This window comes from Myotis yumanensis, unplaced genomic scaffold, assembly GCF_028538775.1.
Source record: "Myotis yumanensis isolate MYYU_CA2020_CCGP unplaced genomic scaffold, mMyoYum1.0.hap1 SCAF_4, whole genome shotgun sequence".
Lineage (NCBI taxonomy): Eukaryota > Metazoa > Chordata > Mammalia > Chiroptera > Vespertilionidae > Myotis > Myotis yumanensis.
This window is the reverse complement of record NW_027223755.1, coordinates 8,525,458-8,541,871: the sequence shown is the minus strand read 5'-3', so window position 1 is coordinate 8,541,871 and position 16,414 is coordinate 8,525,458. Positions and strand designations below refer to the sequence as shown.

The 16,414-nt window shown below is 42.3% G+C and overlaps 1 protein-coding gene across 4 annotated transcripts in view; it reads left to right on the top strand.

Annotated features, from left to right (window-relative positions):
• Nucleotides 1-740: 740 nt before the first annotated feature.
• LOC139008524 (sperm flagellar protein 2-like) overlaps nucleotides 741-16,414 on the top strand; it is a 130,424-nt gene continuing 114,750 nt past the window's right edge. For 2 of the 4 annotated variants that reach the window (XM_070411841.1, XM_070411840.1), the window contains exons 1-4: nucleotides 741-836; nucleotides 10,109-10,211; nucleotides 12,890-13,142; nucleotides 16,037-16,207. In XM_070411841.1, coding sequence (XP_070267942.1) covers nucleotides 779-836; nucleotides 10,109-10,211; nucleotides 12,890-13,142; nucleotides 16,037-16,207 — 585 coding nt within the window. In that variant the 5' untranslated portion in view covers nucleotides 741-778. The remainder of the gene's footprint in view (nucleotides 837-10,108; nucleotides 10,212-12,889; nucleotides 13,143-16,036; nucleotides 16,208-16,414) is intronic. The other 2 variants (XM_070411843.1, XM_070411842.1) reach the window with 1 other exon arrangement.

Here is a 16,414-nt window from a genome sequence, read left to right as displayed (position 1 = left end):
TGCTTTAGTATAAAAGACTCCAAGAATTTTGAAACTGTCACTGTGCTATTGTTATTTGCCATAAATAACAAGATACAGCGTTGTCTCTGAGAGTCTAAATTAATGCTCTTTGAAAAAAAAAAGTGTTGAGAAACACGTTAGAAGATTGCAAAACTGAGTTGTTGGCCAAGCTGTGGGTGGTTGGCAAGATTAGGTGTTGAGTACCAACGTTAAAAGGAAAGGACTTACTCTTAGCATTCAGAAGGGTGAAGGGATTGGAAAGATGGAGGGAGAAGGAAGGTCTTTTGAAGGTGATGACTGATGAGCTAGACCTGGAGGACAGGCAGTGCTGGCTGAGATAGGGAATTCAACTCTCTGAAATGTTTTGAGAGATAAATATTAAATGAAAAATTTTTTTCTGGTCAGGTTTTTCTTCCAGGCAATTATTTTTTTTATTGCATTTTGACAAAAGACTCTCCCTGTGATGAAACCTGAGGCCAGGCACCTCTCCCCTCCTTAAAACCCCAGGGGTCTCTTGAATAGTCTTCCTTACCCCCCAATCTCAGGTCCTGGGGAGCATCTCGCGCCTGCGCACATCGCAGTCATACCCGCCAGAAGGGGGCAGGCCAGGATTTTCTTTCCTCCGCGCCTGGGTTCGGTCACCCCTCTTCTCCTAGCCTGTTGCTGAGCTCAGGCGGGATACGCTTCCTTAGCAACGGGTTGCCCTTGGCAACAGGAGGACGCGAACACGTAGGCTTGGTTTCCCCCGCCGCTAGCCGTCGGAGGCCCAGGCTGAACCATGTCGGAGATCTTGTGCGAGTGGCTCAACCAAGAGGTGAAGACGTCCCAGACCGTGAGTGAGTGTCACAGCCCCGGAGAGCGGGCTAGGGCCGAGCTGGGCCCCGCCGATGGAAGGCGGCGAGGCTGGCGCGAGCTGCGCAGGTGGGGCGCCTGTGCAGCGGCCCCCTCTTCTTTCGCCCTAGACAGGGCCAGGCTCCTCCCATCCCCACTGTGCCATCCCTGGCCTGCTGTGTTGGCAAGTCCCCGAAATGTGTGCGCTCCTGGACCCTTAGCAGTACCTTCTCTGAGTGTGTCGCCTCCAGTGTAAAGTAGACCCCAGGCATCCTCTCCTCACACCTGCCATCAGGTGTGACTTAATGCAGAACATGTTGACATGTACACACTTCGCAGGATCAGCCCCAAATTTACAGACATTAGCTGACGACTGTTTACTCTTGCCCAAAGCTAACTATTCTAACCTGACTTCATTCCCAGCCATGCAGTCGCCACCCAAAGTCTCTAAATCTCACAGAGGCTGCTGTACAGGCTGGCATCTGCGGTGAGAGCCAAGGAATCCCAGCTCAGCACCCTGCTCCCTCTCAGCGTCTTTCTGTTGTTTCAAAAACAGGCATTAGTTTTCCAGCTGGGATTGTTTTGGCTCAAGGCAAGAGGTTTTCAGCCCAAATCATTTCAGGCTGTTTTCCCAGAAACACCCTTGCATAACACCAACTTGCTACCTCTTATTGAACACTTAGGCACTTACATCGGACCCTGTGCTAAGCCCTTTATGTCGATTTTCTTATTTAATCCTAAAAACAAACAAAACAAACAAAAAACCCTAAGGACGTTGTCCCAGGTGTATTGATGAGTAAAAGGGGCTGAGAGAGCGTGGAGATTTGCTCAGGGTCGCACAGCTAGAATTTGAAGCTAGTTCTATGACTTGTGCTCCTGGGCACTATCTTGTACAACTTCATATGTAGGGAATATATTTTTAAACAACCCAGCTCCCCCAGATTTATTCATGTGAGCTCCTTTTATAGGAATCATTGCTCAATTTGAAGTCACAAGAAATACAGAGACTCATCCACCGAGGCCTGTTGTAACTTCACAGGGCATAACCTAATTCCTTGATGGTCAGGTGCCAACGGTAGACTTATTAGCGTTGGTTTAGAAGTGACTCTGTCTTTATGTTACTTGCTGGGACAAAGAGCACAGGAGAAGAATGCCACAGGAGTGCATGTGCTTCCTCGATGAGGTTGAATAATGGTTCAGCCATTTTTCAGAGGCAGCTACAGTCCGTTGATTTCTGGATCATTCTGAAAGGCAGAAGTTAATTTGGATAAGGCACGTTATTGACCTCTGTGTTGTCTGGACTGCCCTGAATATCAGCTGTAAAGAAAAAGAATTCCAATGATCCTTAACTGAGAAATCCCCCTCCTCTTACTGGAGGGAGGGTTCTGGAGTCACTAGGAACTTGTGAAGTCCCAACATATGAAGATTCACATCTATGTTACCAAAGCTAAGGGTCTTCAGTGAGTTACATGTAACCGGACCATTTCCCCTAGAAAATGGTGCTCAGATGTGTATGTGAATGAAATGTCTTAGACTACACAAAAGTTGCTCAACACAAAATGACACCTGAAATTCAAGCAATTATTTTCATAATGAAAAACAAGTAATGTAATGTTACTAAAGAATTTGCTGTAAAAAATGTTAAGGACACTCCATTATTTTCAAAAATAAACATTGGCTCTGCTTTACAAAACTCTTATGAATTCATCATAGGAGGCAACTAGCATCAGAATATTCTCCACAAAAAAAGTGAACATTCTTAATAATTGAGTAGAAACCTTTGAATTCCATGTACTGTACCAGTCAGATCCTTTGTAAAGATGGATGTACAAGATAGTCCATGCTCTTTTGGATTCTGGATGTGGCTATGTTGAAAATTTTGCAGTATCCAAAATAGAAATAATAATCTCTAGGTCCCCATTTTATACCTAAAGAATAAGAATTGCTATGTAGTTGGGAGGGTATTAAATGAGGTTGCAAATGAAAAATACCTACCACAGTTCTTAACATCTACTACATTAAGATACTGAAAAAATATATTATCTCAACAATTCTTCTGTCTCTCACTTTATGTTAATGCCTAGTACAGTGCCTGTCATGTGGTGGCATTTAGTAAATAATTGTTTATTACCTGAAAGTCTGCGATGGAGGCAAGAGTATAGGCTGAATCTTATGGATTTGTTCATCTTGAGAAGGTCACCCTGGAAACATTGACCCTCAGCTTTGTGAGTTCAGAAGCTGTTTTATTATTTTAAGCAAGTTCTTGGGAATTGTGTCCTACTAACTGAAATCACATTTTCCTGATTTTATAAACCAGGGGACCAATTTATCATGAGGAAACGATAGCAGAACAACCAATCCTGGCAATTGAGCAGTGCACCATCTTAATGGGCGGGTGCACTTGGGAGAAGAGCAAATTTATAGATCAGATTGCTCACTGACAATCAGAAATTAGGTATTATCAAAAGAGCTCTCAAATTAAGCTAATATTTGATTTGTTTTACTTACCTGCTCCACAGATATTGTATCTACATAGCTGTGACAGGTTAGATTAGATTAGGTTAGATTCTATTAGAGTCAGATTCCTTCCTTCCTCTCCTCCTCCTCCTCCTCCCCCTCCTTCTCCTCCTCCTCTTTTCCCACCAGCGCAGGAAAAACTCTACTGCTCAATTTTCCAGTGTCACTACTACTACAAAAGTTTCTGAAATTACAATATTTGTCTATTCTTTCATTGCAGCAAATCTCTATTCTTAATAAGGTTAATTAATATATCCAAAGATTATAGTTTATATGATATGTAAAAACAATTAAATAGATGAAGTTATAAGAGATAGGCTATTAATTTTTTTGTATAACTGAGTTTCCATAGGTGGCTAATTTTGTCCTTTCATATTAAATCTTAGTAATTTTTGTTTTAGAGAGTGACATTTTTTATTATTTGCATTCTTTATTTGAGTCTCCTTGTGCACTACCTAGACTTTGTTGATTAGGTCATATGTTAAGACCTTTTCAAGAGTATCAAATTTTGTTTTTTAAAAGGAGCTATTAAAATATTTTATAGACTATTTATATACATTTTATAATATACTAGAGGCCTGGGTGCATGGGTTCGTGCACCGGTGGAGTCCCTCAGCCTAGCCTGCACCCTCTCGCAATTCGGGATCCCTCAGGGGTTGTCGGACTGCCGGTTTTGGCCCTATCTCTGCAGGGCCTATGGGGATCGGGCTGAAACCAGCATTCTGACATTCCCTGAGGGATGTACCAGTGTGTGAGGCAGCAGGTGGCTGGGAAGGAGCCTGAGCTGGGGCCGGGTGCCTTGCCGCTCCCGCTCATCCCAGCCCGCTGCACCTACTGCTGCCACCGCTGCTTGCGCCTCAGTAGTGCTGCCAGGAAGGCAGGAGAGGTTCCTGCTGCTGTAGCTGCGCTCGCCAGCTGTGAACCTGGCTTCTGGCTGAGCGGCACTCCCGCTGTGGGAGTGCACTGACCACCAGGGGGCAGCTCTTGCATTGAGCATCATAGCGGTCACTTTAAGCTTTTATATATATAGATTGTGGTGACCTATTATTGGCCTATGATGACCTTACCATATCAAAGACTCATAGAACTTGAGATCTGAAAAGGAATCTCAGACATCATTTAATTCTTCTTTGGCATATAAGATAATTAAATAAGATATGTTTAGAGATTTGTTTAAGGTTATACAGCTAGGTAGTGGCAAGTTAGCAGTAGATTCTGAGTCTGCTGACTGTGAATTCATTCCTCTTATAATCTGGTGTCACTAAACCACACGTTTTTCTCATGCTTCACCCCTCAGAGTCATTAGGAAATATATTGCTCCTCACATGATACCACAGATTTTAATACTTTCTGGCTAGCTCAGCAGCATTTCCCTTCATTAAAACTTGGCTTCTTTGGACTAGAGATTGAGACAGCAAATCTAGTAACAGAAGGCTGTTGCGTAAATCAGTTTCAAAATTTTAAGATAGGAAGTTTCAAGAAAAGAATGTCGCCCGAAATTTAAACCATGAAAGGAGGTTATAATAACACAGAGACTGCATTTTGAACAGTAAATCTTGGGAAATATGATCAAGTCTTCAAAGGAGAAGATTGGCCACCCTATTCTCACACTGGAGGAAAATAAATGGCAGTCTCCTCTATACAAGATCGCAGTATACACCTATAGTTGAACAAAGTCAGGTTTATTGTCTGGTTGGCAACTGTGGGGCATCTCAGTGAGAGGGTGTGAGAAAGAATTTAAAGCATTTGTACTTGTGTTAGGTGTTTCTGAGGAGGGATCAAGGAAGTGGTGCTTTGCTCTGAGTTCCATACTGTCAGAAGCATAGGCATCTGTATGGCAGGGCATCTTAATAAGTCTTATCCAGGAAGTGGAGAGAATAAAGTGCCACAAAGCCACGACTGGTAAAAAAGCAGCAACATGCCTGGCTGGTGTTGCTCAGTGGTTGAGCGTTGACCCATGAACCAGGAGGTCACTGTTCGATTCCAGGTCAGGGCACATGCCTGGGTTGCAGGCTTGATCCCCAGTGGGGGGCATGCAGGAGGCAGCTGATCAGTGATTCTTTCTCATCATTGATGTCTCTCTCTTTCTCTGTCCCCTTCTCCCTTCCTTTCTCTGAAATCAATAAAAACATTTTCTTAAAAAGCAGCAAACACTCATAATGGGAAGATTAGTGGATGTTTGCTCATTTTTGTGTTTTGGACAACTTTGTTTTTGTCTGAGTACAAACATGACTACAGAGGGATTTTGTTCTCGTCTTGATCCATCAGCGTCTCAGAATGGCCTTGTCTGGTGTTGGTGTGCTGTGAACCTGATTATGTTTGGCAGGAGAATGCCAAGGCCTGGCCCTGGGGACTGGCCAGTGCCTAGGAACACCAAGGCCTGATGAGGCCAGTTCGGTTCCCTGTCTTCAGCAGCTGCTCTTCTCTCTCTCAACTAAAAGTAAACTTGCTTGACTTTTTAAATGTGGTTGATAACGCAGGCTGGAACGTTGCTCTTCTATTACAGGAAGAGTGAAGGCCATTGAGCATAGAATGGATAGGTCTACAGACTCGTATACACAAGTCCAACACCCAAATGTCTCCTTATTCATTTGGTGGCAAACCTTGACCGGAAATGCTGTGACACTATGTTTAGTCTTTATTTCTCCCACTCACATGTTTTGCTGTGGAAATCAACTGTGTTTTGATTACACGTATTTTTGGTTGGAGTGTTAGAGCTTATCTGGCTCTAAATGTCGGCCTGTATCTTAATTTAAAAGACAATGTCAAGCCCTAACCAGTTTGGCTCAGTGGATAGAGCATCTGCCTGTGGACTCAAGGGTCCCGGGTTCGATTCCAGTCAAGGGCATGTACCTTGGTTGCGGGCACATCCCCAGTGGGTAGTGTGCAGAAGGCAGCTGATCGATGTTTCTCTCTCATTGATGTTTCTGACTCTCTGTCCCTCTCCCTTCCTCTCTGTAGAAGAATCAATAAAATAAATAATAAAAAAGACAACGTCAAATATTTGCTCTCTGAGTACTGAATCACCTTTTAGGTAAGAATGTACTGTAGTCCTTGAGGATCTACTATTGAGCTTCTGAATTAACTAATTAATATAACCTGTTATCTTAAATTAGGAGGCAGTAAGAATAACAAAAATTGTCACTGAACATTTACGATATGCCGGGAATAGCACTAAGCACTTTGCATGCAATATCTCATTTAATTCTCAGACCAACTCTCATGAGGTAGAGATGCCCAAAGGCCAGTGGCTTCTAAATGAGCAAGGACTCAAAGCCAGAGAATCTGCCTCCCCTCGTGGCCACTTGGGAGTGTGGAAGGCCTGTCTCCTTCCCGTGCTTTCTCTGGCTCAGGGCCCTTCCGGTGGAGAAGCGCAGGGACGATCGCCCCACGGTCCTGGCCTAATACACGCCTTTCACGAAGGCCCACGTCACAGCTCTCAGCAAAATACACTTTAGTGGTGGCGATGAGTTACGCGGCGTGGAAGATTGGAGGCACAGTTGAGTTGCTGCCGACCAGGCTTATCCCGGATGTAAAGCATATCAGAGCTCAGCATGAAGCCCCTCCCTGGCTCCCATGGGTTAGTTATTTCTCATATTCTTTTTTAAAAATATATTTTATTGATTTTTTACAGAGAGGGAGAGGGATAGAGAGTTAGAAACATCGATGAGAGAGTAACATCGATTCAGCTGCCTCCTGCACACCCGCCACCGGGGATGTGCCGCAACCCAGGTATATGCCCTTGACTGGAATTGAACCTGGGACCCTTCAGTCCACAGGTCGTGGCTCTATCCACTGAGCCAAACCAGTTAGGGCTCTCGTATTCTTCACTGCTCCTTGTCCTAGAATCAACCCACCTCTTCTTTCCCACAGAAAATGCCAATTGTTAGTGCAAATTAACTTATAGAGGGAGCTGTCAAGAAATTAGTCATGATATTCAGGAACACATACTGGGAGGAAAATATGATAAACCAAAGGGGGGAAATAAACTTTTCTTTGATTTTGCTTTTTCCCTATTGTTTCTCTCTTCCCACCCCTCTCTCTGGCATCTTACCTGTCTCCTCATACTTTTTAATCTATATATTCCTAAAATATATATATTAGGAATTCTGATATATATATATATATATATTTGATAACTTTCTTTCCTTGTCTAATTCCTTGCATGTATTCTTTTTTCTTTATTTTTTTCTACATGTCTTTTCTTTGTTGCTTTTATTGGTTTCTATAGTTTTTCACTCTTCATCTCTTTTCAGTCTGGGTGGCACACAGTAAAATCTGCAGTGTCCTATGCATGCAAAACTGCACATAGATTTTTTTCTGTAATTGTTTATTTGTAGTGAACTCCTTGACAATGAAATAATAAGTGTTTATTGTTCTCCTTTGACCTTTATACCCATAAATGCCTCTATTTTACCCATATCAGAATTGCATTATTAATACGACATGCCAACGCAAAGGAAGTGGGTTATGGTTTTATTTTCCTAGTGACCTTTTGGTAGCAGTTTGCTGCAGACTGTTTGCCTGCCACATTGAGAGAGATGGAATCAGACACAGTTATCCCCCAGTTATTCATGAGCTAGACTTTAGTATTCAGTCAGCATGAACAGCAGGCCCAGTGCAAAATCCAGAGGGAAGGAGAAGACGAATGAGACCCTCTGAATGCAACATAGCTCCTGAGGGCAAAGCTATGGTCTTTAGACTATCACTAGAAATCCATAGTCTGACAATGGCTCTTTGTCCAGTGGCTCTTCAGAAAACCAAGAGAAGAATGGGGATGGACTAGGGAAGATAGAAGGGAAACAAGCAGAGAGAAGGAAGCAACCGACAGAAGAGGGGCAAGGCACATCCGGAGCGGCCCAGATGGCACAGTGAGGGCAGTGGTGGCAGTTGAGACCAGGGCACAGCAGAGGTGGCCAGCAATGGGGGGTCTTTGAGGAAAGGGGAAAGCAGCTGTGACTTGGGAGGAGGAGGTGGTGGCACACCTCTGCCCTTTGGAGGTGGAGACAGCCATTTGGATTTCAGTTGCTTCAAACAACTACTACTGTATGATGCCAGAAGACATGGCCAATAGATGCTAATGCTAGACAGTTCTGGAGCTCATCCTGAGTGAATGGAATCAGTGGGAATCATTGACACCAATTGTTTATCTATATTATTATTATACTTGAGGCCCGGTGCACGAAATTGTGTATGGGTAGGGTCCCTAGGCCTGGCCGGCAATCAGGGCCCATTGGGGCCTTGCAGCTGCCAGCTGGGGCCTCCCTTCCCTAGCTGCCGGCTACTGGCCTGGGGCCTTCCTTCATTCTGCACCGCTCCCTGGTGGTCAGCGCACATCATAGCGAGTGATCTGTCTCTCAGTCGAATTCCTGCAGGGGCAATTTGCATATTAGGCTTTTATATATATAGATGGTTCAACCTAAATATTGGAGCATTATTAAGAATATAAAATATACAAAAATTAGGAAGACTTTGGGCAAAATTGTGGGCTAGTGTCATATATGCAAGAATCTTATTCCTGTGATAATGTGTAGTGTTCTGAATGAGGTCTCTGGTCTGTGGCCTTTATGGAACAACTGGCTTTGCCCCACTACAACCTCACACCAAGCATCAGATCGACAAATTCAACATTTCTTCATATTCAATTTGCCACCTGATTATCAGTCAAATAGATAAAAGAGGACAATCTGGCACAAATGAGTTTATGATACTACAATGACATATAATATTTTGACTGCTATTGCTTAAAAGACCCTTAAAGAAACATGTTGAGGATGTCTGCAGGATTTTGAAGTCATTTGAGAGGTGATGGCAGTGTCCTATGATAATATAATGTATGTATCCATTTTATACATCACCCTTGAATACCATGTAACCCTATATCCTTTACTTCATAAGAAAAATACAAGTGAACCCAAACTAAGGACATTTCTAAAGAAAGCAAATTCTGTTTAACACTTTAATTTTCTTTTCTCTGCACTTATCATGAGATGCCTCCTATCTGGCAGGCGTTGTACTAAGCGATTCTTATCCATTACCTCTAATCTTTAAAATAGGTCTCCAAGATAGGTGTAGATATGTCCTGTCTGTTCTAGAGATGAGAAACTCAGGAAGTGCACCGCTACTAAGGGGCAGAGCCATGATGCCCACATCCATGTCTCTGGCTCCAAAGCCTGCTTTCCTCTGGGATGTCTCCATCGTTACACACAACAACTGGGCCCGAGTCGCCTTCAGTAGCACCAAGGAGAAGCTTGACTGTGTCCAGTTGGCTGTATTTAAGGAGGTGCAGATGGTTTTGTGAAATGTCCATTGTAAAAAGGTTAAAATTAAGTCTTCATTTTGTTTTAGAAAGTTATATTGTACCATGCTTGGTCAGAATACTGTGCTATCACCATCCACAGGTTGTACTGATAACTAAGGAGCTGCAGCATGATTTTATAAAAACACATGGAAGGTTTGTTTTTAAATAGAAGGTGATGAATTTTACTGGTGTGTTTTAATTTGGTCAGAAGTTGCCTTTCCTTTCAAAATTTCATATGTCACCAAGTATTCATATATGTTTATGCAGGAATTTTTAGAAGACATCTACCTTTAAATCTCAATCTTTTTATTTGCTTATTAAAATAATATTTCTAGAATTAATTTTATGGAATTTTGAGTTCAAATTAAATTATGGAGTTTCACTCTATAAATAAATAATTAAAATATATAGACTTTATGTGCAACATATTGATTTGTTAATCTCTATGCTTAAATTCAGGCCCCAAGACCTTTGCAAAGGCATTTTCCAGTGGCTATCTCATTGGAGAAGTTCTACACAAATTTGAACTCCAGGATGACTTTTCAGAATTTTCCCAAAGCAAGTGAGTCAGATTATTTCTTATTTAAAAAAAGGGGTCAGTTCCTCTGGCATCTGCATGGTTTTAGCCTTCAACAGTAACTTTTAAGAATCATCAATCTCTAGATCCCCTTTAAAGCCTAAACCGAGCAAGAACACCTTTGGTGTGGAACTTGTCTCTTCTTCCTGCATTTGTAACGTGTGAAATTGCAATTTCTCCACCTCCTCGTCGCTTGTTTATTGCCTGTCTTATCATGGCCATCCGAGTGGCTTCTGGCAAACGTGTAATGACATGAACCCACCATTACAGTGTCATACAGAGTCCTGCCCCCAGACACCCCGTTCTGCCTGTGCATCTCGCCCACCTCAACCCTGGGGCATCATTGTTTATCTATTTTATTATTACACTCGAGGCCCGGTGCACAAAATTGTGCATGGGCAGGTCCCTAGGCCTGGTCGGCAATCAGGGCCCATCGGAGCCTTCCAGCTGCTGGTTGGGGCCTCTCTTCCCTGGCTGCCGGCTACTGGCTTAGAGCTGCTCCTCTGTCAACCCTGGGCAGCCACTGTCTTTTTACTGTTGCCATATTTTTGCCCTTTCTAGCATGTCCTCTACCTGGAATCATATAGTGTGTGGCCTTTTGAGATTGGCTTATTTCACTGAGTAATGTGTACTTAGACAGCTTTTCATGGCTTGAGAGCCAGTTTCTTCTAAGTGATGAATAACATCCCGCTGTCTTCCTGTTACGCAGTTTAAGTATCCTTTCACCTGCAGAAGGGCATCGTGGTTGCTTCCAAGTGTTGGCAGTTATGAATAAAGCCTCTGTAAACACCCACAGGCGGGGTTTTGTGTGGACATACATTTTCAGTTCTTTTGAGTAGACACCAAGGAGCAAAATTGCTGGATTGCTTATTTTTACATATTTTTTAGGAGCTTTAAATCTGACCTCTCAGACGGCTGCTGGGTTTTGCAGCTTTCTCTGTGGCAACGCTGCTGGGCTTCAAGGCTACCATGGAGCCGGGAAGATGGGAATGGAAATGGGCGAGTTAAAATGACGAAAAGTGTTTGGCTCAGCACAAAGAGCGTCGGCCTGGGGACTGAAGGGCCCCGGGTTTGATTCCAGACTAGGGCACGTATCTCGGTTGTAGGCTCGCTCTCCAGCTCTGGTGGGGCTGTGTGTGAAGGGTGTCTCTCTCACATCAATGTTTCTCTCTCTGCCTCTCTCTCTCTCCCTTCCACTGTCTCTAAAAAAAACAATGGAAAAATATCCTCAGGTGAGGATTAACACAAAAGAAAGAAATAAAATGACTGAAAGCTCTCATTGTTTACTGAGATTTGCTGTTGCTGCTGCTGCTGCAGCTGTTGTTTTTGAATCAGTGATGCTTGGATTATTACAGGCCTTTTACTAATTTCCAGAATTATGAAAAAGTCGATGGATAGGGCTCGTGCCAGGTTTAGGGCTTGGCAACCTGAACACAGGGCAGCTTTCCCACCTCGCCCCACCTTTGGATGGGTGTGCGCCCTGCTCATCATCACAGGTAACAGCCTGCTTTTCCCGCTACAGACGACTGACTCTCTTGCCCACTGAGAGCCATCCCAATCCCCAAGATGGGGAGGAGACCTACCACTCCTGACAAAGGAACACCCTCCATCTTTAGTTTGTGGAACAGCCCACTTTTTTTCCAGGACAACCAGTCTTTTAAAGAAGGCAAGGACCAGTAAATCCATGGATGTGACCTTTGTACTAGTGTATTTGGTGGGGAGAGAATCCTTCTTTGTTAAAATCTATTTGGGGGCAGCTGTCTAGGGCCAGAGCTCATGTTTTGGGGATTTCTGTCTAATAATTTTTAGTTGCTTTACACTAAAATATAAACAATAAAGTAAGTATATGTTGCTAATAACTAAGTTATTTGCCTTGGAAAAATCTAAATCCTAACTCACCTGACACTGAAAGAATTCTCGGTTTTAGAATATTTTTAGTCCGTCTCAAAAGGTGGAAAATGAACAGATTACTTAAAAGGATGAAAAATAAAGAGACACAGATACCCCAGAGAGAGCGGCTTCTACTTGCTCTGAAACATGTATTCCCTCACCGAGTGGCAAGGAGAGGAGATAGGTAATCCCTTAGCAAATTAGAACTACAAATAGGGAGGGAGAAGACTTTTCCCAGAATTCAGTTCTTTTCCTTAGAGTCATGACTTACATCGCATACTCTGTCTCCAGAGCAAAGATGTCCCAGTGGTTTCTCTGTGTTCAAAAACATCTGAGTTGACAGTGCAGTATTCAGGGCTATTTTCAGACTCTAGTAATAATATCATTTGTAGAAATGGACATTTAATTTGTTATTTTGACTTCTGAGTAGTGGTATTTTTCAAAACCATTGTTTCGTTTTTCCCTCAGGAGGAGGAATCTGGTTATCTGGTTTTGTATTGACTTCTTATAACCATTCCAACATCTGTTTTAGCAGGAAAGTATATAAAATGAATGAGTTTTAATTTAGCCATTGAAGAGAAATACTAGCAAATGCATAAATTTCAGGACAATAGGAGAGCTCAATGTGTTTGCATGACGGAGTGGTTTTAGAGAGGAATGCTATATTTAAAAGAACACAGCATACCTCAGACTTTTGGACCACGATAGTATCTCTGATATTCGTTTTTAATCCAATGCCAGTGTCTAAATATGTAAAACATTTTGATGCCTAGTGTTTCGAGTGCCAAGCTGAATAATTTTTCTCGCTTGGAGCCAACACTTCACCTCCTGGGTGTGCAGTTTGATCAGAAAGTGGCTAGCAACATTATCACAGAAAAGCCTGGTGCGGCAACGAAACTCTTATACCAGCTGTACACGGCTCTCCAGAAAAAGAAGAAGAGTGGACTGACTGGGGCGGAAATGCAAACCATGCAGCCCCTGATCACCATGCGGCTTCAGAACATCAAAAGCGAGGCTTTCCGAGATGTAAGTACAGAAGGAAATGTGAGAAGCCCCAGTGGGTGTACGTGTCCCTTACGCGGCCCTTACGTGCTTGCTATAGTGGGGTTTTACTTTATATTAATAGTTTCAATGCATTTATCCATGTTTAATATCTCTCTCATGCTATCCACATTTCCAATAGCTTATCAAATTCTGTTTGTTCCTAAGTCCCTGGGCTTTTATGCCTCCTCTCTCTCTAAGTGTAGCCATATTTGCTTATGAACCTACTGACGTGACTCCTGAGCTTCAGGCTTTGTCCCTAAATTCCACTTTCACCGGGTTCTTCGTTTGCTTACAGACCTTCTGTTTTACATATATCTTGTCTCCCAGTTTAGACTGACAAGCAACAGCTTTCACTAAATGTGCTTAGTCTGTCTTGTAAACATTATTTCTTCATAGTCCTCAGTAGGAAGTCTCGCTTCTGCATTGATTGGCAGCCTGTCCTTGCGTGTCTATTCCTACTCTTTCCTTTTCTCAGCCAAGCTGACTCCTCTCATCTCTCCTTGTCCCCACACTTCTCTCCATCTACTCCGTCTCCTGTGCAGCCTTCCCAGGACACATGGGCCTTTCACGGGCACCTCCATGGGGACAGGTAATTCTCACTCTCTGGTGTTAGCCTTCTGTTCCTGATATCGCTGCTGACTTTCAATATTGATTTGTCTTACGACCTCATAAGATTTTCAGTCTTTCAGATTCAAGGGATATGCCTAGCACCATGCTTTCTTTCAACATTGCGACCATTCACTACACACATTTTGATAAGTTGATAGAACTTCCTAGGTGGCAATCACCTTCAGTTCCGGTGCTATTTCCTTATGGTCAGTGAAATGCATTAACCTTTCCAGGTCTCTAGGATAATGGCAGTGCTGCACTGATGCAATGCACTACATGGAAATGGAAGTAACTAAAATTTTTAGTTTAATTATGAAGCAACAGTGACATAATAGATGTGAGGGACAGTTCTACTTTCAGCTATGTCTATGCTTAATGGACAGCCTTGTGAGCCTGGTAACAGAATGAAGTCAGGACCCATGAAAGTTAGAAATGAGATTAGGCTTAAAGCTGAATCACAGTATTGCATCTTGCGTTCTTCACTTGCAAGCTGATTACCTTTGGGCCAGTCTCTAGAACAGTCTTAATTATCCAACTGTAAAAACAATGATGATTATCTCTATCTACTTCAGAGTCAGGCTTTTTTTTTAACTTCAAGAAGACAATACACAAGACATTGTAAAGTCCAAGATAAGCAGCAGTAACAAATTCTACAGAGCTGGGTAGATGATGCCAGACTAGAGACCATTTGGTTTCATGTTGGCCCTGGGTGACCTACCAGAGTCAGCCAATCATCCATTGAACACATATTTGTTGGGCTCCTACTCTAAGCCAGGCACTTGCACAATGAACCCAAATCCTCTTAGAGCTTACATTTTAGGGGGAGAAAAATGTTTCAGTTTAGTGGTTAGATTGCAGTGAGTTGAGGAATAAATTGGAGATGAGAAAGATGGGAGCCATAGACTATTCTTTCAAGAAATGTGAAGGTGAAGGAGAAAAGGAAATAAGATCAATAGCTGTGGGAGAGAAGCTCAAGGGAAGTTTGAGACTTTGTTTATGGATAGAGATACTGGGACAACCTGCTGGTTGAGGTAACAGAAATCAGTGGCAGGAGATGTCTGGTGTGAGGAAGAAGTGGAAGGAGAGCCTCTGGGAGGAAAGAGGAGGAATGAGTCAGTGGTTCAGTTGAAGGAGTAGAGATGACACTCTTCAGTCCCAGATGGAGGAAGACACTGGTGCTTATTATGCAGTAATATCAAAATTCACTGAATTTTAATGAAGTGCCAAGTCCTGTTCCAGGTGCTTTCTATATATTATCTTGCCTAATATTATTTCGCATTGGTCCTATGAGATAGGTATTTTTTCTCTCCCCACTTTGCAGATGGTGAAACTGAGATACGGAGGTTAGAAAACTTGCCCAGCTTTATAGAGCAAGTAGCTAAAACTCAAACCTGAACGATCTGACTCTAGGAGTCACACACTTAACAGTAGGCTCTCTGTGATCTCTGTGGGTATTTCCTGGGTTGGGGGGAAAGTAAGAATGAAGTTGAAGACATAGATATGTGTTGAAGCAGAGAGGTAGGCTGATCAAGGGTCTTATATTGTTGCTGTCCCTGGGGAGATGGAGGCCAGGCCATTTTTCATAGAGAAAAGGGCCGAAGGTGTGGAGGAGGTTAAAGTCAGCTCAAAGGTCCTCAAACATTCTTCTGAGTAAGTGGCAGGACCCTCTGAGGCCATATTAGGAGGACCAATGTTATCTTTTCTTTTTTTTTTTTCAGTAAGTCTTCAGCTTCAACGGAGATTACTTCTGAATATAAAAGTTTTAGTTAAATACATGGTCCATGTTTCTGTGTCCCACTTTACAATCATCTTTAAAAGTTTATTTTCTTATAATATTGCATTCTCCAGTGGCCTGGAAGTTTTAATGTTTCCTCACTTGTTCCTGGGAAGAGAGAGGCTCAAGTGATAGAAAGAACCTAACTTATATTATCTCTTACTTGTTGAAATTGATTTTATAAAATTATTTTTATAAAAATATAGTTCCAGTAATTTAAATACCATTCATTAAAAATTTAACTCAGGACAAAAATTTACTATACAACTATATATATCAGATTATTTTGTAAGAAAGAATTTAAGTCATATTTTTGTATTCTCTCCTTACATCAATTAAGGATGTGAGTCATTAGAATGGGGCTTATTTTAGCAACCAACAATAGTATCTTATAGAAATTTTATTTCAAAGACAAATTTTATGTGTGCTTATAACAACGATATACTCTTTATTCTCTAATAATGGCATCTTTTGAAATGCTTTCTTCATTTAGAGACTTAGAAACCTGATACCACGTCAAACTGATTTCAATCTGATGCGGGTTACTCACAAGTTTCAAGAAAAATACGTACACATGAAAGAAGATGTTGTCCGCATACAATCTGAGAAACTTGAAAAATTTCAAAAACTCAAGGAACAACAAAGATGTTTTAATATGGAAAAGGTTCTCTAGCACAATTTTAACAAAAATTCATGAGTGCATAGTATGCTGTGTGATTGATGCCTGAAGTACACATTGCATAAGCATTCACGTAGCCCAAGTTGCATGCTGCTGAGGCACGATGCGACGCGTGCTCTGCCTGCTCCTACCTCTCTCTCCTTCACTCTCCCCTTGTCGCCATCTCCACTTCTGCTCACTGTCACCTCCACT